We start from the raw sequence: 27851 nt of genomic DNA, 5'->3' as shown, positions 1-27851 counted from the left end.
CAAGCTTATTTGCTCCTTTTGATGAAGGGCGGAGCTTTATCCATAATCACGACATGATGAGCTTTTTGAGAACTTCCAATCATATTTGAATAAGTGAGTGAACAGACCTTCCTAGAAACACATTGGTGCTGGCCCATTTCATACACTAAATGAAATTGTGCAGAAACTTATCTGACCAATGGAAAAGCTCCTTAATCCACAATCTATTCCTATATCCTTTTTTTTTTGGACAGTTTCAGAGGGCTACTGTAATTCTAGTAATATAGTTTTATAAGTTATACCACAAAACAAAAATATACTTTTTCCTATAAAAAGAGTCACATCCATAGAGGTGATTTACATAAAGAAGACACTCTTTATTATACATACAGATCTCTCAGTATAATAATCATATATATCATATATATATAATACCAGTACGTCAAAAATAATAATTATAGTTATCATATTTAAAAAACTAAGCAGATAAACTACTCTTTACTTTTTAAAAACATAAAAGTTTCATATATTAATATTGGTTCTGTCTCATATAATTTGTCAACAAAAATAATAATAATAATAAAAAAAAAAAAGATCACAGGTTAAAGAGGTTACAAAGTAGCGTTTACTGTATGTAATACTGAATTATACAGGAGGATCAATGGTTGGCGCACAGGAATTTGTAATCTAGGCCTAATAAATAAAGGGCTACCAAAAATGGCTGTGTGCTGTTTAGTTCTCTCAAATGAAGCTAGTATGTAGTGTGTCCATGTTTTGTCTGTATATGTGTGTGTGTGTATATGTGTGTTTTTGTACTTGTTCTATTGTCACTGTCTATAGGGGCGGGACTCACAGAAACACCTGGGTAGAAGCAAGGCATGATGGTATCTGTAGTGTGGGAAAGTTGGGAGCTTGTGGTTTTTAGATGAATGTCAGTGGAGTCTTTCATAGGTTGCCCCTCTGGAATGGTCCATTAGCACAGACTGAGAGGGGACAGGGCGTATTTAAGGCTGGCTTTGTGCTTCCAAAAAGCATCAGATCAGACAGCACTTCACTCACCACACGGTTCTTTAGCAGTCGCTCGCTAATGACGGATAGGGGTGATTTGGGTCCGCTGTCTCCTCTCCTAATGATAATTGGTCAGCGCAGACTGCTCAAAGTATAAATATTTGTAGCTTATATTACGGTCGTAATTACCTAATGATCACAACAAAGCTCTTAATGGAAGCAAGGCAGTGATTGCTATGACAAGACTTTTCTTTTAATAATTTCCTCTGATGCTCAGAATCTCCAATTAAACGTTTATTATATATATATTTTTTAGTGGCTCCGACCGGAAGGTGTACGCTCTTATCAGTGCTTGCTGCTCGTATGTGGTTGTGTATGGCATCTGTAAACAAAAGGGGTGATAGACTCTGAATCCCATTTCATACTTTTGTTATGTTAAGTTTCATCTGCTTTCGTTTAAAGGAGGTAGGTCTATTTTGTTGGCAACATAGAGAGAGCATCTTTCAACTCCCGTTACAGAATTCCGTGTGGGCGGGGTTACGAGTCTCCTCCCTCCTGAAGAATCCCTCTCGGATGTGCAGGGCTCTAATAGGGGACACAGGAGAGCTGACACCATCATGGGGTGGAGAAGACACAAGACACTGGCTGCTGCACGATTTCCTTCTCCTTTTTCTTCACCTTCTCCCTCTAATCCTCTCCTTTTCTCTCCATCTCCCAGCGCATTAGACACCAGACAGCTGGGCTCCTCTCTCAAGGCCAGGAACCCACCACTGGATTCAATCAAGGCAAGGGTCAGGAGGCATCAAAGCTGTGGAGTGAAAGGAGAGAAAAGATGAACAATTAGCACTGCATGAAGCCTTTTTTGTTTGAGTGGAATGTTGTTAGTGTCATATCAAAGCTTTGCATTGTATTTTTCACATTATAAGGCGCACTTAAAATCGCCTTAAGTGCGCCTTATGTATGAATTCTTCCAGTCAGGTTGTAAGGAGCAGTAAACCCACTCTGATGACGTACAGCATTATAAAGGAGTTTCAGTGAAGTTTCTCCAACACTAAGGCTGGAACAGTATTAGCTTTAGCCTCTAACCACAGAATTAGCTCTTCCTGGTTCAGAGGAGAGTATATCGGACCGGAGCCTGTGTGTTTTTTTCATGTTAAAACAAGCTACGTGGGACGAACCGCTAGCTGATAGCATTCAGGGTTCCTCAGTGAGGCGCTGTCGAGCTGTATTTACTAGTGCTTAGCATTGCTAACTGCGGGGAGCTCTGCTGCTAACCACACTGTAGAAAATCTTGTATATCTAAGCTTACTGTAAATAAAGGGAAGCACTTCACTCACCATAATAAACAGGAGAAAAAAATGTGTAGATTATCATCTAGCACTCGTTTGACTTTAGAATTACAGTTTTGTTTACTTAAGTGCTCCCCAGCTTCCCTATTAGAAGAGAAACATGGGAAAACCCTTGTGCCTTACTATTGTTACTTAAAATGCGCCTATAATCTGATATGACTTGTGTATGAAAGTACAGACCAGAAAATAGACGTTTATTGAGAGTGCGCCTTATAATATGGTGCACCTTATAGTCCGTAAAATACGGTAAGCATACACCAAATTCCTCATAAAGCTGTAATACGTTTTGAGGTGTTATCTTGTGAGTGAAGTTCAACACTGGCCATCATGCTCAGCGACTCATAGGCTATAATAATTACATCCACATGAGTACTATGACTTTTGGCTTGTCAGTGAATCCTGTTTTTGTTTTGTTTTTTTTTTGCACCAAATGAAATGCCACTCACATGCATTAAGCCTAGCATTGGACTTAATTGCAGTGCCAGTAGTTTCATTAGCTCTGGTTAAGCATTAATCTTGGTCTGGGACACTGACTCTCTCTAAACTTTTTGGGGTTGTTTCCCAGACAGGGATTAAGCTTAGTTACATAGTTTCCCATTGAAAGAAAACATAGTCTATTACTAAGCTTTATCCCTGTCTGGTAAACTGACACAGTTACAAAATCTCTTCTGGAAAAGATACTATTTAAAAGATACATAGCTTTGTTATGACAGCAGTGACAGAAGACATGATTATACACTGTAATGCTGCAATTCTGTGTACGTATGTGGACATATCATGTACCGTCTTGGTAAAAAAATGTGGGTTCACTGACAGAGTGTGTGTCTGTGATGTGTATGAGTAAGCATTAATATTGGCTGTGCTCTCCGAGGACTGTGGGGTCATTTCATTTTTGCCACTTCTCTCAAATGTGCTCCCAGTAGGAGAGGGCATGTGAAGATCTATTCATATTTAATGATGAAGCAAAATGTAATGGCAGAATAATTCAACCCACAAGGAAGCATTAGAGAGATTTTCCTGCTTGATGTTGCTGAGCTCGCATATGCTCTTGCGCACACACACACACACACATACACACACACCTGCTTAGACCTAGTTGTCTTTTCTGTCTCCTTCCTGTTAGGTTAGGTACATACTGTCATCAAATATAACACCAATATTTATAGAAGTTCTTATGGAAGTTTTTTTTTTTTGTTTAATTGCTTGTTTGTTTTTAGCCAAATTTCTCCACAATTTAACTGAGACAATTAACCCTCCCACTCACTAGGACTCCCCCCTAAAACTTGGAGCACTACCACCTTTCATCACTAGGCAGCCAATGCACTTTGAAGGAAAGTGCTGTATCCCCAGCTCTGATACCTCAGCCAACAGACACCTGCACTGGCCAGGATACCCTTCTGAAGTCCCCATTGCTCCACCAGCCGCTCGGGTTCAGTAAAACTGAGCAGGATCCTCTTTTAGAGGCTGTACACATGACGTAAGTATGTAAAGACGCGTGGCGTGGCCAGAAGAACTGAAAAGTATGTAAAAAGCGACCGAATATCCCAGTTTTTAGAATGAATATATTAGGCATAGCAGGGATGGTCATTCCAGCACACTGGTCCTATTAAACACAATATTCTGTCCATTCTCCACTCAGAAATGCTTCTGCTTTCAGTTTAGAAATAACACAGACTGACACTTTAAATAAGCTGAATGCATGTATTCAGTAAAAACATTTGATCATATATGTGTTGCATATTCGTTGTATGACCTTCAATCAGCAGTTACATCTTACCTGTCCCAAAGCTTGACACTTCTACAGGAGGTGGTGCAGCAGCCAGCAGATATCAGAGCTGTGGAGGAGAACACTGGTCAATAGTGCAATATTAAAAACAGGACACAGTCACATTGTGCAGAAATTACTTAAAAACAGGGATTTTTCAGACAATTTTGCCCACAATCTGGACTGATACCTGTGGTTGTTTGCTGACAACTAATGTAAAATAACTGTTTTATTCTGAGGTGAATGTGTTAGCATTTTGGTTTCTATTGCAAAAGGTTGTTTTAGTATTAACATTAACTAATTGGCATTTCCCTGATAATTTAAATGCACTGTTGGTGGTTTAACCCTTTAACAGGCCAGGATTTTTGTACATTTTCTGCCTCACATTACACCACTTAATCTTGAGGATTTCTATTCAAGCATTACATAAAAAGCTTTCAGGTTTGATAAGTACCATTAGTAAAAAGCATAATTGAAATTGTAATAGAAAATATATATTTCTTTTAAGTAAATCTGCTAACGTCAAAATATAATGAATAAAATCATGAAATTGGCTCTTTCCTGAATTCATTTCAAAATCAATATTTTCCTGAATACAAATCAAACAGTTCATGTCCTCCAAACCTTTAGTTTCATTATGGTCGTCTAGTTTTTACATCTATTTTCAAACTCTCCAAGTGTCCTGTAGGAGATTTCGAAGCCCTAAAGTTTTTAGCGCGAGAATAATTTATTTTACTGCAGAAAAGAAGGGTTTTGTATCACCTACACCTGTAGCCTGTATACATATTGATAGGTTAAACCTATTAATATGAAAGTATGTGCAGTTTATTAATATTAAAAAAGTATGTGCAGTTCTTTCACTAGGAAAACATTTACTTTCATACTTCACTGTAAAACAGTTGCTTTGCAGACTCTAACTCAACTCTTTCATTGACCTGCTGAGAACTCTCCTCAGTGCTGCTGACTGTGCAAAAATGCCCTTTAATAGTGCTTTAAGGACACCAGATGGCACACTGAATGCTGTGGTTGGAACTTTTTTTTTTAAAAATGTACCCTTGGGCTTTCTCAATCATTTTTACTGGATTACTGGATCGGATCGGGACATCCCTACTAGGGGTGGGCGATATGGCTCTAAAATAATATCACGATATTTCAGAGTATTTTTGCGATTAACAATATACTTGGCGATATAGGAAAACAAAAATAATTCATTCATTTCAGGAATATAGTATAATAGTATAACAGAATAATCATAATGTGGCAAAATAAATAATATAGCATAAAATAATATAATGCAGCAAATATAGCAGAATATTTAGTGCATGCACATAAACTGCAAACTAAAACAATTATACAATAAATACCTAAAGCTTCTGTAACATGGAGGAGGCAGGATGTAAGCGCAAGTCAGGTTTATTCTCCATATTTACAAAATAAACTAACAAAACACTAAGGAAGAACTATAAAGAAAAAGGTTACTGAAACAAACACTATACACCAGAAGATAAACTAAAAGACTGAAACAAACAGGCCAAAATAACAAAGAAACTAACTACATAAAGCAAACCTGGAAAACTGAAGACAAAAAACACAACAGGTCTGAGGTTAAACAAAACATTAAAACACGATCTGGAAAGATTAACAGGACACGGTCAAACAAAAAGCGCGACAGAGAACAAAGGATCACATGAGGTATTTATACACAGGCACACACTAGGGACACCTGTGGAAGTAATGAGGGGCGGAGTTACAAATGAGACACAAGGTGACAACACTAATGGCTTGGGCAGGGCTAGGGCGGAGACAGAACAATAACAAAACAATGCCATGTGCTCAAAAAAGCACATGGCTGGAAACACAAGACAGGAAAACAGGGCAGGAGCACAGAAAACCAAAAGAGGGAAAAACACAGGACAGACACAGGCTAATATGTGACAGCTTCACAGTAAATAATAGACTACGTTTAAGACAGAACATCTCTATTATCACGATATGGATTTTTAATATCATGATATTTATGTGTCACGATATATTGTATACGATATAATATTGCCCACCCCTAATCCCTAGTATTAAATGTACAAATTAAAATATTTGTCTGATTGTGTTGATGTTATTGATTAACCTAATATTAGGAGCGTAAGGAAAAAGTGTGATATAATGGCTTCCAATACTATTTTGATTCTCAGAATCACATACTATAAATCATTTATTAAAAGTTTACATGTGAAGATTGTTGGCAGACAGCATAGTATGGTGTTTTTTTACACTATTTCAGGCCCTCCATCGAAAAAAAATCTCAATATATATTATTGCTTACAATATTGCAATGCTGTATAAGACATTGTTACTGCTGTTTCATGATACATATTGTATCACCATGTTCTTGCTAATACACAGCCCTAGCTACCACTCTCCAAATGTGTGTGTGTTGTGCAATATTTGACCCAGAGGGTGGCATATGGCCTAAGTTTGCAGTAAGTTAAGTCACAGAACTCAGCCCACATCTCCCCCGGTCATAATATGGCTGAACCCAGGAGAACCCTCTCTCTCTCTCTCTCTCTCTCTCTCTCTCTGTCCCTCGCCCACTCTCTCTCTCTCTCTTTCTAAATAAACCAACGAACTTCCCCATGCAGAGATGAGGGGTGTAGATTTAATGAAATAACTATCTGTCTCACTTTCTCATCTTCTTCACACCTCTCTATCCCTCTCTATCTCTCTCTCTCTCTCTCACACACACACACACACACTTAATACCTCACTTTAATCTTCATTCCACACATACAGTGTTGCTCCACTAGGTGTGACCCTGAGTGTGTGGTGATGAAAAATGCCGTCTGTTTGACTCAAGTGTCACTTCTACACCCACTCTATGATGTTAAGACTCTCTCTCTCTCTCTCTCTCTCTGTATATATATATATATATATATATATATATATATATATATATATATATATATATATATATATATATATATATATACACATACAGCAAATTGAAAACCTCTGGAATATAATCAAGAGGAAGCTGGATGATCACAAGTCATTAAACCAAGCTGAACTGCTTAAATTTTTGCACCAGGAGTGCCATAAAATTATCCAAAAGCAGTGTGTAAGACTAGTGGAGGAGAACATGCCAAGATGCCTGAAAACTGTGATTTAAAACCAGGGTTATTCCAACAAATATTGATTTCTGAACTCTTACAACTTTATAAGTATGAACTTCTTTTCTTGCATTATTTAAGGTCTGAAAGCTCTGCATCTTTTTTGTTATTTCAGCCATTTTTCATTTTCTGCAAATAAACGCTCTAAATGACAATATTTTAATTTAGAATTTTGGAAAAAGGAATCTTTCTTCCACAAACATGCACACATAGAAACAGTAATAATCCATATTCACAAAGCCTTTTCCCCCCCTAATCATAATGTTCTTGTTTGTGGCCTCAGAGCCACTTCTAAGCCAACCCAAGAAACTGTTTGTTCTTTTATAGATTCAAGTACTTTGCATAAAAGAGTTATTAATGATTCATGAGTGTGTCAGTACCAAGAGATTCCAAGAACTGGCATTCACAAAGACACCATGTCTGTTTGAACAAGGGAAGCCACACACACAAAAAATAATACAGAAAAATATTAAAAAATACAAAAACAAACACAGAGAACAAAATAATGCTTTGAAATTTTGTACAAATACAAACAAGATGTCGCCTCAAATTACAGGTGTGACATCCTTATAATCCTTAAATATTTGATTTAACATGTTTTCTAATGAATACATTAGAAAACACACACACACACACACACACACATACACTCACACACACACACATCACACACTGCAGGCTATAGTGCTCTCCCTCATCCAAACACACCCATTACATATTCCATATAACATCATCTACATATACTGTAACCTGCTGCTCGAATGAAATATTAATTGTGAAATGAATTATGCCTGTATATATCTAACAAAGCCTACAAAAAATATTCATTAGAAAACATGTTAAATCAAATATTTAAGGATTATAAGGACGTCACGTCACCTACTGCGGGACAGTAGGTGAGTGTAGCGAGACAACAGCAACAGGACAGGGAAAGTTTTTGCTCTTACTGCCTCTCTCTATTAGGCTACAGAGGGGCGTGTACTGTCATGTTACGGTGGATTCAAAGATTCACAGCCCTATAGGTCACATCAAATTTCTCTTAGTTATCTTTATGACATTAATTCCACCTGATTCAGGAACTGTAGTAAAATTCACTTACAGTATCAGTGCCCTCTCACCCAACACAGACATATTACACTGACTCCACATACGAACACTTCTTTTTTCTATCCACTGGTATTTTACTGCAAGGCAACTGAAGCATCTAGGGACTCATGATGGAAACGACCCTTCATACAGGAGTATTCCCAGTGCTCCTCTTACAGGGTACCTGTCTGATGTAAAGCTGAGCTGGGACAGTGTGTGTGTGCACTCTCTATCTTTATTAATGTCTACAGACTGTATTTTCTGACTGAGCACAAAAGGAAATTTCAATTCATCCCCACTTGTCCTTATGTGTCCTTGAATAATGTTGAATAAAGTAAAAAGTTAAAATGATGATGATAAAATCAGCCCTAAAACAGCATGGAATCTTAATAAGCTTTATATTCATGCACTGTGTGAAAGTTTCCTTTATTTCTGTATGAGACAGATCGTTTCTATTAGCCAACTTCTGTGTTATGCAGACTCATGCTAGTCTAATTTGTATTGCTTTTTAGGGCAGATGCATTTATAATCGGTTATTTCTTAAACAGTGCTTTTACAGAGGAAATCAATGTCTTATACTTATGTTTAGCAGCTAAAATCAAATCAAATGTGAATATTTAATGACTCAAATGGATAAAATGTTGCAATGGAGGATTTTTCAAACTATCTGTTTCAGGACATCTTCAAAGACCTTTTCAAAGACATGCAGATGCCTCTACTTTCTTCTCATCTTGACTTTTTTTTGATTCACCCATTCCACTATCCATATCCTTATCTGCTTCACTCTGGTCAGGGTTGTGGTAGTTCCAGAGACTGCATTAATTTACTGGGCACAAGGCAGGAATAACCTCTGGACTGGGCATCAGTTCACTCTCCACCTGCCAAGTATTGTTTGGTTTATCCTGCTTTACGAGTTTTCCCTGCTCTGTTTTGATTATCTGTCTTTTTGACCCTTTTTTCCATGTACCTTGACTCTGCCTTTTGCCTGCCCTGCATTGCTGTGTTCTGCCTGTGTTTTTGACCCTGGACTGTTTCACCGTTTGTTATGTCATTCCCTGTTGGCTTCTGTTTATCGGCATTGATTTTATTCTGATCACATGACTCAGCACTCGGCCCTTTCAAGAAGTAATTATTATAATTCGCCTCACCTGTTTCCCTCTGTATATATACCCCCTCAGTTTACTCTCCACCTGCCAAGTATTGTTTGGTTTATCCTGCTTTACAACAAGTTTTTTCCGTGTATCCTGACTCTGCCTTTTGCCTGCCCTACGTTGCTGTGTTCTGCCTGTGTTTTTGACCCTGGACTGTTTCACCGTTTATGGTATGTCATTCCTTGTTGGCTCCTGTTTATCGGCATTGACTCTATTCTGTCTAAACACTCTTTGTATTGCCCCTTTGTCTAATAAAACTATTTTTACACATTCGAGTCCTGCCAGATCATTTCAGATGATTCAGAGAGCAGAGAAGTTAACGCCGCTTTTGGACATGGTTAACATAAGGCACCTGTTTTGCACAGTAAAATGTTGAGTAATTCCTTGCCCATGTGGTTCTATGATGATATATCCTGCTGATCGATAATTCTTGGCGCAGCGTCATCTGAGAAATCAGAGATTACTGGTGTTCCGCTTAGAATTGTGCTCTTGCCCTTTACGCAGTGAAATTCTTCCTAATTACTTGAAACTTTTCATGATATCCAATTTTTATTTGATTAACACTGTAAAAGTTTAAGTTTCCTACACATTTGTTGAGGAACTTGAGATCATTTGCTCCTCTTTGCTCCCCAAAGAAACTCAAATCATGACTACAATCGCACTGATTTAACTAAATCTAGCAAAAGTACATCACTAAAGAGTGCTAACCCAACATCAGCATGTGTACCATAATGAAGGGTGTGGTAAGCATAAGGAGATAAACTAAACTGTTTTGGGTGCCAGTGTGTGTTGGGCCTGGCTGCCACAAATGCTACCCATGTTTATAGCTCTAATGAAACACCCCAGAACTCACACTGACTCTGCCTCTTAGCTGTCTTACTTCTGAAAACTTCACACACACCTCTACGCACAGCAGGGTAAAGACATACGAGCCAGAGCTTCCCATCAATGAGCTTTATGTGGTGTTTTCTAAAAATCTGCATTTAAGCATTTGAGATGCTTGAAAACAGATGCTTTGGCAATGAATGCTGGACTCTAGTATTTATCATCATTTAAATTTAGTGTGAGAACAAGTGTGAGTCTGCCTAAAGGCTCATTTATGCTCAACACTTAATAAGATACAAAAGAAAATAAATAAATATATAAACACACCACTCCTTACGTGGGTTCAAACCAGTGTCTTTAAGGTTGCGGCCCAATACACTATCACTGCCCCGGTTAGTAAATTGAGACACAGCTGGGGAAAAAACGCCCACATAAGGAGATAGGGAGCCCAAAACGGGCAGAAAAATGAGAATGGGCGGAAACTAAAGTGACGTCGAGTGCGACAGAGAGACAAGGGAGGAATGTAAACAAAAGCTCACCAGAGAAGCATTTTATTTATTTTTCATGCTTGCGGGCCACATCTGGCCAGCCTATAGCCGACCCCTGCTCTAGATTCTAAACTGGCCTTTTTTAACTGGGCACGGATTGATTCTGTTTGCTCTGTCTAAGTCTGTTGTGCATGCGTTGATATATGTACTTATGTTCTGGGTTGTGTATAGGGGTGGTGTGATGGAGTAATGGCTTGTTGCCAGAGGTGGTGAGGAGAGATGGGAGATAAGGATATGTGTATTTATGTATGTATGATGATTTCAATTGTGGACAATAAAGACTTTCTGTCTGTCTATGCAGGGATGATTAGAACATTATAATATGGATTTTTTGCTTTTTAGATTAATGGTAAAGGGAGTATAAATGAATAATACGATTATGTATTGGCAAGAACGTATTATTGGCAATATAATCTGTATCACAATGAAAGTGTTACGATCAAATATACAATGATATATTTTGTAATACTGAAAACACATTTTAGGAAACTAATATAATATGAAAAACACATGCTTAAATTACAAGTAAAAGAAAAGTTTAGTTTTTATGAAATCAGAACAGTACAATAATGTCACGTCTGGTGCTGTTAGCTCCTCTGTCCCTTCCACACCCAGCTCTAACGGAGGTTCTCAGGTTAACAACTACACTACCCAGAATGCACCACCCGCTGACATCACGCACTCACCTGATCACGTGACACCTCACCTGCTTCCACCAGGAAGCCCCGAATACTAATTACTGGCACTATAAAGGTGCACGCCAAACAGACTTCATCGCCGCGTATTGTAGGTTATCCTCATACAAAGCGTTACTTATCTCTTGTCTCAGTTTACTTTGTGTATGACCTTGCCTTTTGTTTCCCGACGCCGATTTTTGCCTCTGCCTTTGATATTGGATTGTTTTGTGTATGACCTGGACTGTGCTTTCACCACCGCCTCTTGGATTATCTCTGATGCTGGATTGCTTGTGTATGAACTCTGGACTGTCTCTCGTTTATGGTATGGTTTTGTCTTCATTGCTCTGTCTACTGGTGATCACCCTTGTTTCTGTATCGACCCTGAATACATCTGTTTATTCTTATAATAAACATCTATTGTTTTTATCAGTATCTGCGCTTGTCTGCTATTCTGTTCTGACCATGACAGAATACGCGGCCGTACAAGATCAGATAGCAGATACTGAGGCTATTAGATCTGGTTTAGCCAACCAGGGGAGGCTACTCGGTCAGCACCAGCAAACGCTCGCTGGTGTGACCCAAGCTGTTTCGGAGCTAGCCCGCCAGCAAACCACGCAGCAGCAACAACTAGCTGAGCTGCTAGCTCACCTCAGAGGCGTAACTGAGCCTAGCCCTAGCCCGTTAGCTACCCCCAGTATGCCTAACGCTAACTCTTCTGTGCCTGGATTTTCTGTCTCTAAACCGGAGTTGTTTGATGGGGATCCGGAAAAATGCAGCGGTTTTCTTTTACAATGCTCCGTGTTTTTCAGTAATTCACCGCCTACAACCGATAAAGCTAAGATCGGTTTTGTTATCTCACGGCTTTCTGGTAAGGCACTCGAGTGGGCTACAGCTATTTGGGAAGAACTTTCTGGGGCTAGTTACACTGACTTTTTAGCTACTTTCCGCTCAGTGTTTGATCATTCGCGTTATGGACAATCTAATGGAGAACTTTTGCTGGCTCTAAAGCAAGGTCAGAAGCCGGTGGCTTCCTACGCTCTGGAGTTTCGCACTCTTGCAGCTGGTAGTGGGTGGAATAACGCTGCTTTGATCAACGTGTTTAGATGCGGACTTAACCCAGATGTACAGAGGGAATTAGCCTGCAGAGATGATTCACTGACCCTGGATCAGCTCATCTCACTGTCGATCCGGTTGGATCAACTTCTCTCGCGCCGACCCAAGATCAGTCCTCGCACTCAACACACTCCTGTGTCTCTGACCCGCGCTCCCACTCCGGAGAAAGCTGCGCTGCCTGCCCCAGAGCCCATGGATATCCAGAAAACCCGGCTAACTCCAGAGGAGCGACAGCGTCGAATCCGGCTTCGCCTATGCCTTTATTGTGGGGAGGCCGGGCATTTCAAGGCTGAGTGTGGTCTCCTGACCCGACCTGTGAAAGCTCCAGCCCTGGGACAGCGCGTGGAGTGCTCTCCACGCGCTAACGTGGTACGTAAGCATAACACAATCCTTCGCTCTAAATGTTTTTCTTTGCCTGTAAATATTATGTTACCTACTGGTATGCTCTCTGTCCCAGCGCTTGTAGATTCCGGGTCGGAGGGGAACTTCATCAGTCTGGACCTAGTTAAGGAGCATGGAGTACCCACCAGAGAACTTCTACGTCCATTAGCCATCCATGCTGTTGATGGAAAGACTGTTCGCTCCAAGCCGGTTACCCTGCAGACTCTGCCCATCACTCTTCAAGCCAGCGCTCTCCATTATGAGGAACTACCACTCTTCGTGCTTCCCTGCACCGAACATCCTGTTATCCTGGGCATGCCATGGCTGAAGACTCACGATCCCACTGTCTCCTGGCGCGATGGGGATATCACGGTTTGGTCTGCTCACTGTCATGAACATTGTTTAGCTCTGGATAGTTTAGTTATTCAGTCCACTACTGTGGAAAGTCCCCATGTTTCTGAATCTCCTGTTATTCCTCCCGAATACTCTGATTTGCTTGAGGTTTTCAGTAAAGACAATGCTACTAAGTTGCCTCCTCATCGCCCATGTGATTGTGCCATTGACCTAGTGGAGGGTGCCACCTTACCCAAAGCTAGAGTTTACCCCCTTACTCTCGATGAGGAGAAGGCTATGACAGATTACGTTTCCGAAGCGTTAGCTCAGGGTTTCATTCGCCCGTCAAAATCTCCTGTTGGTTCGGGTTTCTTCTTTGTGAAGAAAAAAGACGGTGGACTGAGGCCCTGTATAGATTACCGAGGTTTAAACGCTATCACTAAAAAATTTGCGTACCCCCTGCCTCTCATTCCGTGTGCACTTGAACAGTTGCGCAACGCCTCTTACTTCACCAAACTCGATTTGCGTAGTGCGTACAATTTAATCCGCATTAAGGAGGGGGATGAGTGGAAAACTGCATTCACTACTACTAATGGCCACTATGAATACATGGTTATGAGTTATGGTCTCGCTAACGCCCCCGCCGTGTTTCAGTCATTTATGAATGACATTTTTAGAGACATGATTGGCAAGTTCGTCACACTTTTTATAGACGACATTCTGATCTATTCGTCTGATTTTGACTCTCACGTGCAGCATGTTCGTTCGGTCCTCCAACGTTTATTGGAGAACAATCTCTATGCTAAAGCCGAGAAATGCGAGTTCCATCTTCAGAGAGTCGCATTTCTCGGCTATGTTATCAGCTCCCAGGGAGTTCTTATGGATGACTGTAAAGTAGACGCCGTCACTAGTTGGCCCACTCCCCTGTCCATCAAAGATCTCCAGCGTTTTTTGGGATTTGCAAATTTTTATAGGCGTTTTATTCGTAACTTCAGCAGTATAGCTGCCCCACTCACCGCACTCACTAAGAACGCCACTAAGATCCTTAAATGGTCTCCTGAAGCCGACCAGGCATTTAATAAGTTAAAAGCTGCTTTCGTTTCAGCTCCAGTTCTCATGCACCCCAAACCTGAACTACCGTTTACAGTCGAGGTCGACGCATCTGATACTGGCGTTGGGGCTGTTCTTTCCCAACGCAGCGGTTCACCGCCTAAGCTACATCCCATAGCCTTCTTCTCTCGTAAAATGTCACCTGCTGAGCGCAACTATGGTATAGGGGATAGAGAGTTATTGGCTGTCAAATTGGCTCTAGAGGAGTGGCGTCACTGGCTGGAGGGGGCTGCACACCCATTTACCGTACTTACTGATCACAAAAACTTGGAATATCTACGCACTGCTAAACGTCTAAACCCCCGTCAAGCTCGTTGGTCCTTGTTTTTCTCGCGATTTGATTTTTCTATCTCATTTCGTCCAGGTCACCGTAATACTAAAGCTGACGCATTATCCCGGGTTTTCAGTTCGTCAAATGAGGGTAGCCACCCTTCCGAACCAGAACGCATTCTACCACCCACAGTTCGTATAGCTGCCATTAGATGGGAACTTGACGATCTTATTCAGCAAGGGTCAGTTAACACACCACCTCCGGAGGGTTGTCCTCCTCACAAGATTTTTGTACCTGAGCAATTTCGCGAACGACTCATTGGCTGGGCACATTCTGCCCTTACTTCTGGTCACCCAGGGGTTACACGTACGCTGCAACTGATCTCAGCTCGCTATTGGTGGGAAACCATGCGAGCTGACATACACTCATTCGTAGCTTCCTGTTCTGTCTGTGCACAATGCAAAACACCCAAAACCCTTCCAGCCGGTAAGCTAGTTCCTCTACCCGTCCCAGACAGACCCTGGTCACACATTGCTGTAGACTTTGTCACAGACCTACCTGAATCTGAGGGTTACACCACTGTTCTTACTGTTGTTGACAGATTTTCTAGGGGAGTAAAGTTTATCCCTTTTCCAGCACTACCCACTGCTCTTCAGACAGCTCAGGCTATATACACACACATCTTTAGACACTTTGGTATTCCGGAGGACATCCTCTCCGATAGGGGTCCTCAATTTACTTCCAGAGTATGGAAATCCTTTTTTGAACACTTAGGAGTGCACGTTAGTCTCACCTCTGGTTTTCACCCCACTAGCAATGGTCAATGTGAACGAGTTAACCAGGAATTAGGAAAATTTCTTAGATTGTACTGTTTCAAACATCCTACAGAGTGGTCTCAGTATCTCATTTGGGCGGAAATAGCCCAAAACTCACTCACTAACTCCACATCTGGTCTTACACCCTTTCAGTGCGTTCTGGGGTACCAGCCTCCGTTAGCTCCGTGGACAGCTGTGTCTTCCGATGTACCCGCCGTGGATGACTGGATGAAGCGGAGTGAGCAGGTGTGGGAGGAAACACATCAGCAGGTTTCTGAGGTCTTGCGCAAATACAAGGAGCAGTCTGACAGACACCGAGGTACCACCCCCCAATACCAGCCCGGAGATCGTGTGTGGTTGTCGACCCGGGACTTGAGGTTTGAGGGGTCCTGTAGGAAACTACTACCCAAGTATATTGGCCCGTTTAAAGTTCTTTCACAAGTCAATGACGTTACTTATAAGATTGAGTTGCCTTCTCAGTACAGAGTGCATAACTCATTTCATGTTTCCTTGCTCAAGCCTCTTGTCCCAGGTCCGCTGGCTGAGGGTGTTCCAGACGACGTGCCGCCCGCGGCAGTGGAGGGGGAGGCTTCGTCTACCTATGCGGTTCGAGAGGTGCTGGATTCCCGCAGGCGTGGCGGTGTGCTCCAGTATCTCATAGACTGGGAGGGTTACGGCCCTGAGGAGCGTTGCTGGGTTGCCGCTGGGGATGTGCTGGATCCTGCTCTTCTGGCCGAATTTCATGCCCGTCACCCTGGTAAACCTGCTCCTAGACCCCGTGGGCGTCCCAAGCGCTCACTCTCCTCCTCGGTTCCGGTGCGTCGGGGTTCCCAGTCTCGCATCCCCCGCCTGTCTGGCACCTCTGTGGTTTCTCCTGCTCCTCCCGCCGGTACTCCCTGCCCGTCGGGTGGACGTCGTCGTGGTCGTCCCCGTTCCGTCTCCGTCTCGACTCCCTCGGGGGGAGGTACTGTCACGTCTGGTGCTGTTAGCTCCTCTGTCCCTTCCACACCCAGCTCTAACGGAGGTTCTCAGGTTAACAACTACACTACCCAGAATGCACCACCCGCTGACATCACGCACTCACCTGATCACGTGACACCTCACCTGCTTCCACCAGGAAGCCCCGAATACTAATTACTGGCACTATAAAGGTGCACGCCAAACAGACTTCATCGCCGCGTATTGTAGGTTATCCTCATACAAAGCGTTACTTATCTCTTGTCTCAGTTTACTTTGTGTATGACCTTGCCTTTTGTTTCCCGACGCCGATTTTTGCCTCTGCCTTTGATATTGGATTGTTTTGTGTATGACCTGGACTGTGCTTTCACCACCGCCTCTTGGATTATCTCTGATGCTGGATTGCTTGTGTATGAACTCTGGACTGTCTCTCGTTTATGGTATGGTTTTGTCTTCATTGCTCTGTCTACTGGTGATCACCCTTGTTTCTGTATCGACCCTGAATACATCTGTTTATTCTTATAATAAACATCTATTGTTTTTATCAGTATCTGCGCTTGTCTGCTATTCTGTTCTGACCATGACAAATAACAATGAATACATTATCAAAATATTGACTGCATGAAAAATGTATATCAATTATATCTGATTTCAGTATTGGCTATTGCGTTTACTTAGCAAGAGGATTCAATTAACATGAATAATTTAAAAAGCAAAACAAAAAAGTTATTATTTTTGTTATTAACATTCCAATTTCAATGTCCTCAATTAATTAATAATAAATAAAATATAATCCAATTATAGTACGTATTCATTAAAAATGTATTGCTCTTTTAAAAGGTGCTTTTGCATCATAATACTATAATAAAAAATATATTTATATTTATAATATTTTTTAAGTGGAATCAAGCATATTGTCACAAATTATAAATATACTTTGTGCAATATATTTGCATATAAACTATGAACTCAAAATCAACACGTTGTTACTGCAAAATATAATACTGCAATATACTAATATTTATATCTACATTTTTAGACTCCTACTAAGTATTAGTAGGATCAGGCTGAATCATTCTTTATTATCATCTCTCTTTCATGTCTCATCTCTCTCTCTCTCTCTCTCTCTCTCTCTCTTTCTCTCTCTCTCCAGACATTTCAGACTACTCCTGTTCTCATCAGAGACTGTACAGGGCCTCCCTGCTGACCTTCACAAGGGCATCCACTGTGCCACTCATTAAACAAACCCATAAGCTCCTCTCTGCTGTGCCGAGCTGCTGGGTGGCCTTCACAAAGGGGAAAAAAGGGGGAGTGAAAAATAATGAATATACTTGTGGGAAGCAACGTAGCCAAGCATAAGCACAAATCAATATTTTTCATTCCCAAGGAGAGAGGAATGCAGCTCACCAGTCCCACTCCTGCTCATGTTTAGCGTGTGTTAGCATGCTAAGCTAACAGCTAATGCTTTTCCTTTGCTTCAAGGTTGAAATTTCCTGTGGAAGCGGTGACCTTTAGTGGTTTTGTACACAAGTGGATTAGCGTTGTTGGTACGTGTACAGGAAGCGGGACCCCTGTCAGTTAGCGAAGCTTAGCCGAGACCTTTGTGCCCTCCGATCTGAGCTAAGCATCGAGACACTACTCTTAGCTGCTTGTGTACAGAGTCTGAATGGGCTGATGAAAGTAAAAATGGGAGGAAGAAAAAGAAAAAGAGCAAAGGCAGGCAGTCTTTGAATGACAACACAATATGCCTAAAACATCAAAGAGCAACAAATACACACACACACACACACAAACACAGAGTGATAATCAGAAATACATCACAGATGACATTATACAGCATGAAAAGACCGGCTCCATACAGATCACAGGGCAGTTTGAGGTGCGGTACAAAGGGAGGGCAACTGCTGTAGTATCGTACACACTTTGCCCTGCTCCACTTCTCCACATCTCTCCTATTCCAGTTAACAGCCGTTACGAGAAAAGACAGAAATAATTACATAAAACCACCCCAGGGTGTAGCTCCATGCATGATACGTTTATTAAAATATATGATTCTTGTGATGTTTTCATTGTTTCCTTGTTTTTGCATTAACAAGCACAGGGGTGTTTCTCATGCCAGAAGCAAGGCAAAGCGGTCAGGGGTGCAACAGCCGGTTAGACGTGTGCATACATATTAATGCGTTAAATATCTTCACCAAAAAATAATAGAGGGGAGGAATTGGCTTCAAAGTGAAATGCTAATGAGGGGAGGAGAAGCAGCTGTTGGCCTACTTTAGAGGCTGGCCCTGGAAGAAAAGCCTGATTGCTATCTGTGGAGCACTTTGCACCTTGCCCTTAGAAGAGATAACTGAATGACAGCGAAGCCTCTGGCCCAGACCACCCCCTCAACCTGCCCTGCACCGCCCCCCTCTCTGACAAGGTTCTTCCAAGCCAGCTTCTTCCGTCTTCCCATAATAATAATGCTCCACATAATGAACATTCCTTCGAGCTCAGTCAGCTAATCGTTAATACTAACATTACTCTTTCCAGGTAAAGATGGTGATGCACATTTGTGTATGGCTTTAAAGGAGAACTCTGTTGTAAAATGGACTTTTGGTGAAATAAAACATGACAAAAAGTACTTACCTTTGATGAATAGCACACCTCCGTTCTCCCACAGCGTTTCAAGATCCAGAAATTTTAAAAGTTTGTCCTGTAATGTGAACTTCAGCTATGTGGAGTCTATGTATATAGACTAACAGCCGGCACCAGGAGTAATGGCGGCGCTCAGAGATAATGCTAGCGTTATAGGATGTATATTTTTTAAGTTATTAAAGCCTCATTTTAAATGCCAGGGCTCTCCGGATTCTAGCAAGGAGGTGTGGAGCTACTTTGAGCCTGGATAACGGTGGAAAAAGTGATTTATCAGGGCAAATTATGCCCCGTGTCACCCAGTCTGAAGCGTGTTTGGACAAATGATTACAATTTCTGGAACTCGGAACGCTGTTATTTATCAAAGGTAAATAATTTGTATCACGTTTTACTACACCAAAAGTCCATTTTACACCGTAGTTCTCCTTTAATAATGTAGTGTCAGTTTATTGTCTCTAAAAATGAAATACTCTTTACTTATTGAAATGAACATCATTTCCTTTAAACACTGTAGAACTCCAAACATGAGCTGAAAAAAACATAAATTCCCACTCAGAACTACACTGTGATGATCAGAGTGTAAAAACAACCGTGCTTATTCAGCGCTAAAAGCTTCTCATTATTTTAAATGTTATTCCTTTCTGGTGTACGTTTAGTGGTGTTGATTAAATGTGTAGTTTTAGCTTTTGTCCAGCTTTTGCTCTTTTCTGTGGATAGAGTTTGTTACTTAGCTAGCTTTGCTGTGTTGCTGTGCTAGTAAGAGGTAATAGCTTCTCACTGTATGAGCTGAAAGATGCGCTCTGGAGAGGGTGATCCAGTTAGTGGTGTTCAAGTCTTTATTCTCTTTCCTCCGTGAGATGCATTAGTCTTTTAGATTTTACAAATATATACGTTTTTGAGTATAATAAGGCAAAAAAAAAAAAAAAACTGGAAAAAACTGATGGAGTGCTGCAGAGCCAGGACTGGACTAGCCGAGGCTGTTAATGGGTGTTTGCAGTCACGTGCCAGTTGAATTGTTACTATACATCAAGAGGTTAAATAAAGAACTGCAGCATAGCATTCTGTGACCAAGGAGATTCTACAATGGATCTAGCACAAAGCTGCTGTAATTCCTTAACTCCCAAATATGAGCAGATCGCCTCATGTAATTATCTAAATTAGATTAAATTATATGAACTGTCTGATTTAATATATGTTTAAGATAAAAATCTAATTACATTAACAAATGACCTTGCTATCTCTACACAGATGTTTATCTTCATAATGCATAGTTGTCTTAACTTTTGTTCTGCTTGGCCTAAAGTTGTGTTGAGCCCACAATATGGAATCAGAATCACATCAGGGAAATCAGTGCAGCTGAGCGCTTAAACTGCTATTTGGACAACAGGATGATAAAATACCCCACGCAGAGCATTTTCCCCAGGGCTAAATTAACTGTAATCATTGTTCACCGTTAAGACACAGAGTCTGTTCTCCATGGCTGAGTCTCATGCTCTACAGAGAGGCTTTACTCCCCCAAAGAGTAGTTTGGTGATATATTTTCCACCTAAAATAGACCAGCAGTAAAGACTGAAAGAAATGGTGCATGTTTTAAGATGTGGAGAGGGTAATCTTGCTCACAGCAGGACCTAAAATCAACCAATAAATACATGTCCAGATAGAGGGAGCCATGCATGTCCCACTGACCCAGCTTCCATAACAGGCCACAGCAGGCTTTATCTGCGTAAACCCAAGTTTTCAGCAGACAGGCCTCAGCAGAGGGAGTTCATAATAGAGAGAGCGATTATCAAAGTAAACCGCAGATTATCTATCTCCCACCCATCACAAAGAAGAGGACAGAAGAGCAGGTCTGAACCACCCAAACAAAGGGCTATCCAGTAACGTCACTTTCAGTTACTGCTCGAATGACATGGCTACTTTAACTGAAGTGGAGGCCATTTTACAACAGTGGCTGAGGGCTCTTGTGAGCAGAAAATTGACTCTCGAGGACTCTCGGCTCCTCTAACCTGCTGAAAAAAGGCTTCATGACAAATGTGTTCATCAATATGGAATGGTCCTGCACTTCAGAGATGTTTGTGACTGCCATTCCTGTGTCTGTGTGTTGTGTTGTGTTGTGGCGTGCTTTGGAGGATTCAAGTCTGAGTAATAAAGAAAGGAAAAGATTGAGAGAAACGAATCAGCTCTTATTACCGTGGTTATGACTGACTGTCTAGAGGTGTGTAATAACCTGTTCCATTAAATGATAAAACTTGTATGTCTACTCCAGCAGATTTATGACAATTTATTTTTCACTTAGTTTCAATTTACACATTAACCATGTTTTGCATTTAAAATTCATAGTGTGACATCTGTAATGCTTTGCAACTGTTCAACTGAAATTTATCTTAATTGTAATGGTCTGTTCTTTTATATTATGCAAAATAATTGCAATATATCTTGCTTAAATTATTGTATTATAGGCTACCTCAATATTTAAATTGTATCACCATATTCTTGTCAATACACAACCCTAATAAAATAAACTAAAGTGATAAACTGGCACTTGTTTGGTTGATATACAGCTTAAGTTTCTGAATCAGTTTCTCTGATTTTGCTATTTATAGGTATATGTTTGAGTAAAATGAATATTGTTGTTTTATTCTATAAACCATTGACAACATTTCTCCCAAATTCCAAACAAAAATATTGTCAGTTAGAGCATTTATTTGCAGAAAATTAAAAATGGCTGAAATAACAAAAAAGATCCAGAGCTTTATAAAGTTTTAAGAGTTCAGAAATCAATATTTGGTGGAATAACCCTGTTTTTTAATCACAGTTTTCATGCATCTTGGCATGTTCCCCTCCACCAGTCTTACACACTGCTTTTGGATAACTTTATGCCACTCCTGGTACAAAAAGTCAAGCAGTTCAGTTTGGTTTGATGGTTTGTGATCATCTATTTTCCTCTTGATTACATTGCAGAGGTTTTCAAGAGTTTTTCCAAAGCTGTTTTCCTGTACTGTGTGACACTTGTGTTCTGTAAGTTACCTAACAATGTTTTTGTTTAAGGTTTATTTTTATATGTTTTGTCATTATATTGAGTTATTTTTAGACTAAGTTACCTGAGCGCAGGCTATTCTGAGAGCTGTATCTGCTGCTCAGGTTTGGTCTTTGAGTTTTCATTAACAGACAAATAACAAATACCGCGGAATAAAGAATATTAGCAGGATTGATTTAATTAGAGGTTCTGAATGTCAGTTTTGATTCATTCTTGATTAACTGCCCAACCACAGTGCTACAGAACTGTTTATGCTGAAGAAAATTCATGAAAAAACAAATTGATACATCCCTGCAATCCTCCTCCTATAGTGACAACCGCTCCATCTTCCACTCATTCTCGCTTTCTCTGTCTCTGTCATGCTCATCTGCATACAAATTTCATTCAATCTAATGGCATTCCCAATCACCTAGCTCGCTTCTCCAATCTCCAATTTTCAGCCAGCTCCCTCCTTCCTCATCTGAGCAGAGAGGGGGATGCTGACTTTCACCCAGCTGATCTGTGGACTGTAGCTCAGGAGCTGAGGGCTTCTGGCAGGCTCTGCTACATCTGCCTCAAACAACACACCTGATCTTAAAATACGACTGTATTTGCTGCGCCTCCTACATCCGTGAAAATATGCTCTGCTGGTGAATTATAAACATTACTACAACATTTAGACCTGCCCTGATAAATATTGTTTTATTGTCATTTTGAGAGCATTTAATAGCACTTAATATCCAATAAAATATTATAATAATGCAAGCATACACAGCAAAATTGACATTGTTAAATTAACTCTATAAGAATGGATTTTAACACTGTCCTAGATAACACTCACTATAGTAGGTCCCACTCACTATAGTGTTAAAAATAACTCTACCACAAGAGTTACAATTTTAGAGTTAGTTCAACATCTATGTAACTCTCATCAGTATTAACACATTTTACACCACAGGGCAAAACAACTCTCAAAATTGTTAAATCAATTTTTATTTTAAGTTTGTTTGAATGTATTTTTGTATATTTTCTGAACTTCACTCGAAACTATATTCCAGAGTATCTAAAAACATTATAAAATGTGAGCTATACCACAGAATAAAAACTTCAAAACATCGAAAACTGCCAAAAACGCAGTGGTTCTCTCATAACACAGTAACTCTTAAGGGTGGAGACCCTTATCCACCATGCAACCCAACACCAAGAGGGTGAATAACGCTCCATCAGGGAAAGCACCACCTATAAACACATATAAGACACATACACACATACATAATAACCTTAAAGAAAGAGCATGCTGAGAGTGGAGCAGAATAAAGGGGCGGAGCCTGTTAAATTTTAACTCTAAATATTAAAACCAACTCTATGGATTTTTTATGACTGAGGGTTGTTTTAAAAAACTCCCAAAGAGTTAAAACATGTCTACACTGTGATTTTAACACTGTGGATTTTACTGTGTACCCTCCCAAAATACAAGGGTAAACGTTTTGTAAATAATAAGATTAGATTTAGAGATGTAAATTTTGTTTCTTCCCAATGCCACAGTTCACCCTATATGGAACTGTATGGAACACCCAATTCCTCTTTGTTTCTGAATTAGGATTGACAGATGAATATTAAAATAACTAGGGTCCAATGCAAAGCCATGTAGACTCTATAGTTAATTACATTGTCTTTTTAATTGTATTTTCGTGTCTTAAGCTTTCTGAGATGTCTCAGTACACATACTGCATTAACCAGAAACAATAATCTACAAATCTCACACAGTAGTCCAAGTAGATTGTGCTTGGATGATTCTGTATGATCATATTTTAAAAATTTTGAGAAACACTGGGCTTAAATATTGGTGAGCTTTATCTGTATGTAAACCAATGTGCAAGGAAAGAGAATGGATGATATTACGGTCAGCTAAAATGATTGGAGCCATGTTAAATATCAATGTATTGTACGATTAATCAACAACTGAATTATCATGCCTTGCTTAAGAACATTGCTATGTGCAATTTGAATTCAAATCACCTCGGACCTTGTTAACGTAATATTGGGTGCTGAAAGTGCCCATAATGAAAACCCGTTAGGAGGTCCTGAAATCAGTGGCTGTATATTTTCACACTTGGGTGCACTTTTCCAACAGGACAATGCTCGCCCACATACTGCTGCTGTTTTAAGAGCTTGCCTTAAAGATGTGGCTGCCATTGCCAGCCACATCGACAGATGTTTATTTTGAATAAATAGTATCCAATTACATCCAATACAATCCAAATTACACTAGTCACTAGTTACTTCAGGCCTTAGAATACTGCTTTGTGCACACAGAGGTGAAAAAACAACAAATGAACCAACAGCAAATCCCAAACATACGGCCTGGTGAGGCTGTGTGTGGGTGAGCTTCAGAGTTTCAGCAATAAATGAACAAAGAAACAACCTTCAGCTGTTAGCTTTACTGCAGAGACACCACAATTGCATTAATTGCATCATGCTTTCATGAAGCAAAAGTTATAAATTACACAGAAGTATAAATCCTCATAGTTGGGAAAAAAAATAAATTTATATATTTTATCTTTCAAATATGCCAGCTATCCTACACTGGCAGAAAAAAGGTATATTTTTGTTGCCCAAGGTACAAACACTCTAAATGTACTCTCAAATGTACAAAATAGTCGGTATGTTCAATTATGTCCTTTAAATATTCTTTAGAATTAAACTGATCAGATGAATGGTATATGGCATACAGTTTATATATCTTCATAGTCTTTTTGATTAATATAAACAAGATAATATATTAAAAAAAAGTATATAAATATATACTGACAATATAGCAATATAGTATGGTATTACACTGTATGTCCAAAAGTTTGTGGAAGCTCTTTTAATGAATGTATTTAGTACTTGCGTCCATTTCTGACACATATGCATTAATACACACACACACACACAGCTTGTCTAGTCTTTGTATAATAGGTTTCTCTGGAGCAGATATACTCAAACTATTGGTTTAAGGCTAATTCCAGGCATGGTCAAGAGAGCTAAGAGCCTGCCAGCATTAAGCTGTGGAGAAGTGGAAGTGTGTTCTCTGGAATGATGGCAATAATTGACATCCTGATTCAGATTCACTAACTTGTTGTGTCAGTGAATGCGATCAAATTCTCACAGCAATGTGTCAGTAATTTTCCTGGACAGTAGAAACAGTTACTTAAACAAAAGCTAAGCTTTTTATACCCTTCATTTTGGAAGAGACAGTGAACGAGCAGTGTTCAAATTCAAAAGCATGTCACAAACAGACGTTTCCACGCGTGTCAGTCAAATAATATAAAGGAACGTCATGTCGCAAAACCACATTATGAAGCTTTTTTTGCAAAGATGACTTTATTATCACTTATATAAACCGAGTTTATGCAAAGTGACCACGCCAATACATTTCAACGTAGCCTACTTTATATATTTGCATGAATAATTGATGAAATTGTAGAAAATTACTGTAGAAACGATCCCCACAATATTTATCGACATATCGCACAGCACTATTACAGGCCTCTATATAAATATATGCAGCCAAGTTCCTGTATTATACTCAGAACCTCACCTCCACAAGTACATTTTTTACAGTGGCCAAAGATAGTCTACATTAGCTAAATGTGTCCAAGCCATCCTCCTACATTAGCTAAAGCCATTCTGTGCACTTGCTCCATTAACCAAGGATCTTCTAGTTATTATACTATGGTACTCTCGTATATGATATAGGTGTCTGTGGTACATTAAGCTGTGGCAATAAAATTGCAGGAATGTCAAATAAAAATGTCAAATCAAATGTGCTAATTACATCCCAACTATATTCTCACATATACTGTACAGTTTATATGTAAATTTAGCACATAATAGAAAGTGTCCACCCAAACCACTACACTACTTTGATTCATTTTTTTCTAAAGGCAGCCTGATGTAAAGTGCATCTTTTAATGTGTGTAGCATTAGCAGTAGCACACTGGCTGCATTTAGACTCCAAGAGCAGAGTCCAAGAGCTGCACACAGAGCTTTCAGACTGATACATGAGCAGGGTCCTGCCTTTTCTGCCTATGCTCAGAAATGTGAGCCTGGCCGTCTGAATCAAGAGCAAAAAGTGCAGCACTTTCACTGTGGAAAAAAAGACATCTCATCTCCTTCTCAGCTCTTTTCGCTCGTTTTTCACTCTGTAAATTTGTCTGATTTCATTCTTTTTCAAATAAGCACAAGAGCTATTGCTGCCCACATCACACTGCCTGCTAGTAAAACTCAAGAAATCAAGAAATCAAATTAATAAGCAACAATCATTTCACTGATTATTGAACACCAAATCCAAAATCCACACACTCCCAGAGAATGTCTGAGAAAAACACATACATGGTTGTTCCGAATGGGAATAAAATCACAGAGGACCCCCCCATAAAAGAGAAAATTACTCCAGGACCCCGTGAGAAACTAATCCTGTCCAGACAGTGCTTAAGACGTGAAAAAGACTCATCATCCTGCCTTTCCACCACCTTACAACGAACCGTTAAGATGACAGGAGCATGCTGCAAGTCTAGCACAACTCCAGTGCTCTTATACCAACATTGGGAATTTGTCTGAGACGATAAAATCGCGTGTGAAGTCATTTGATGTGAAGCCAGCATAACACAGACAAGGTATCTTCAGCCACTGTAGATTCATCACAGTCACCATAACACACAGCTGTACATTCGACAGTACTACGCCTCTAACACACACAGTCAAGATCAGAGCAGTCACAGTGTGATCTATGTTCACCAATCACATCCGAGAGTGATGGAGGACAGCTCAATACGAGATTAAAGCCATTAATCTCTACAACATCCCTCCGAAGCATAAAATAAAACAGTACAGGGAGGCAACTACAACCGCAGACCCATATACTGCAGAACGGTAATGCATACAGTCCCGTAGGCAAGGCCAAAAACAGGGTAGCGGCGTGGCAACTGATGATTCATCAGTGAACCAGTCATGGCATGTAACACTGGTTTAAATTGACAAGGGCATGTAGCGGTATAAATATACGCTGTATAAATATCTCACATTCGTATGGTTCATTTCAGTGTCCCTGATGTGAACTGGAGGACCTCGAGGGCTGCAAGTATTCACGTCACACCTGACGGCCTTCCCTGCCTCAGCTGTTCCGCTCATTTCTGCAGGAGGTGAGCTATCTGTCTGTTTACCAATGCATCTGTTTGTGCTAATACTTCTGAATATCTGCGGTCAGTGAGGGCAATGTGTCCTGTATCTGAGGAAGGGTAGTACTCAGTATGAAGTACAAAAGCCTTTTAGAAGTGGGGAAGCTGGGGGAAGCATTTAGGTGAACAAAACTGAACAAAAAAAAAAACGAGGAAAAGAAAACAAGTGCTGGATGTTAATCTACACAGATTTGTCTCCTGAAATATGTTTACTTGGGCGAGTAAAGCGCTTTCTTTTATTTACAGTAAGCTTAGAGTTCTAATAATTTGTCTAAGGGTGAGTTTTTAGTGTCTAAGTGTCTCCAGCACTAAGGCTAGGTGCAGCAGCATTAGCATTAGCCGTTAACCGCAACGCTAGCAGGGCGTAAATACCACCTGATAGTGCTAGACCAGGGATGGGCAACTGGCGGCCCGGGGGCCGCACACGGCCCTCGTCGTCACTCAGTGCGG

At 40.3% G+C, this 27851-nt stretch overlaps 1 protein-coding gene across 3 annotated transcripts in view; it reads right to left on the bottom strand.

Annotated features, from left to right (window-relative positions):
- Positions 1-583: 583 nt before the first annotated feature.
- Positions 584-27851, bottom strand: part of ccdc85a (coiled-coil domain containing 85A) — a 45324-nt gene continuing 18056 nt past the window's right edge. For all 3 annotated transcript variants that reach the window (XR_455001.4, XM_007252229.4, XM_049481647.1), the window contains exons 3-4: positions 4114-4171; positions 584-1795 (exon numbers count right to left, since the gene is read on the bottom strand). Coding sequence is in view for 2 of the 3 variants with exons in the window: in XM_007252229.4 (XP_007252291.2) it covers positions 1780-1795; positions 4114-4171 (74 nt within the window). In the remaining variant the exon portion in view is untranslated. The remainder of the gene's footprint in view (positions 1796-4113; positions 4172-27851) is intronic.

This window comes from Astyanax mexicanus, chromosome 7 (assembly GCF_023375975.1).
Source record: "Astyanax mexicanus isolate ESR-SI-001 chromosome 7, AstMex3_surface, whole genome shotgun sequence".
NCBI lineage: Eukaryota > Metazoa > Chordata > Actinopteri > Characiformes > Acestrorhamphidae > Astyanax > Astyanax mexicanus.
The sequence above is the reverse complement of the archived record's forward strand: the minus strand, read 5'-3'. Positions and strand labels throughout refer to the sequence as shown.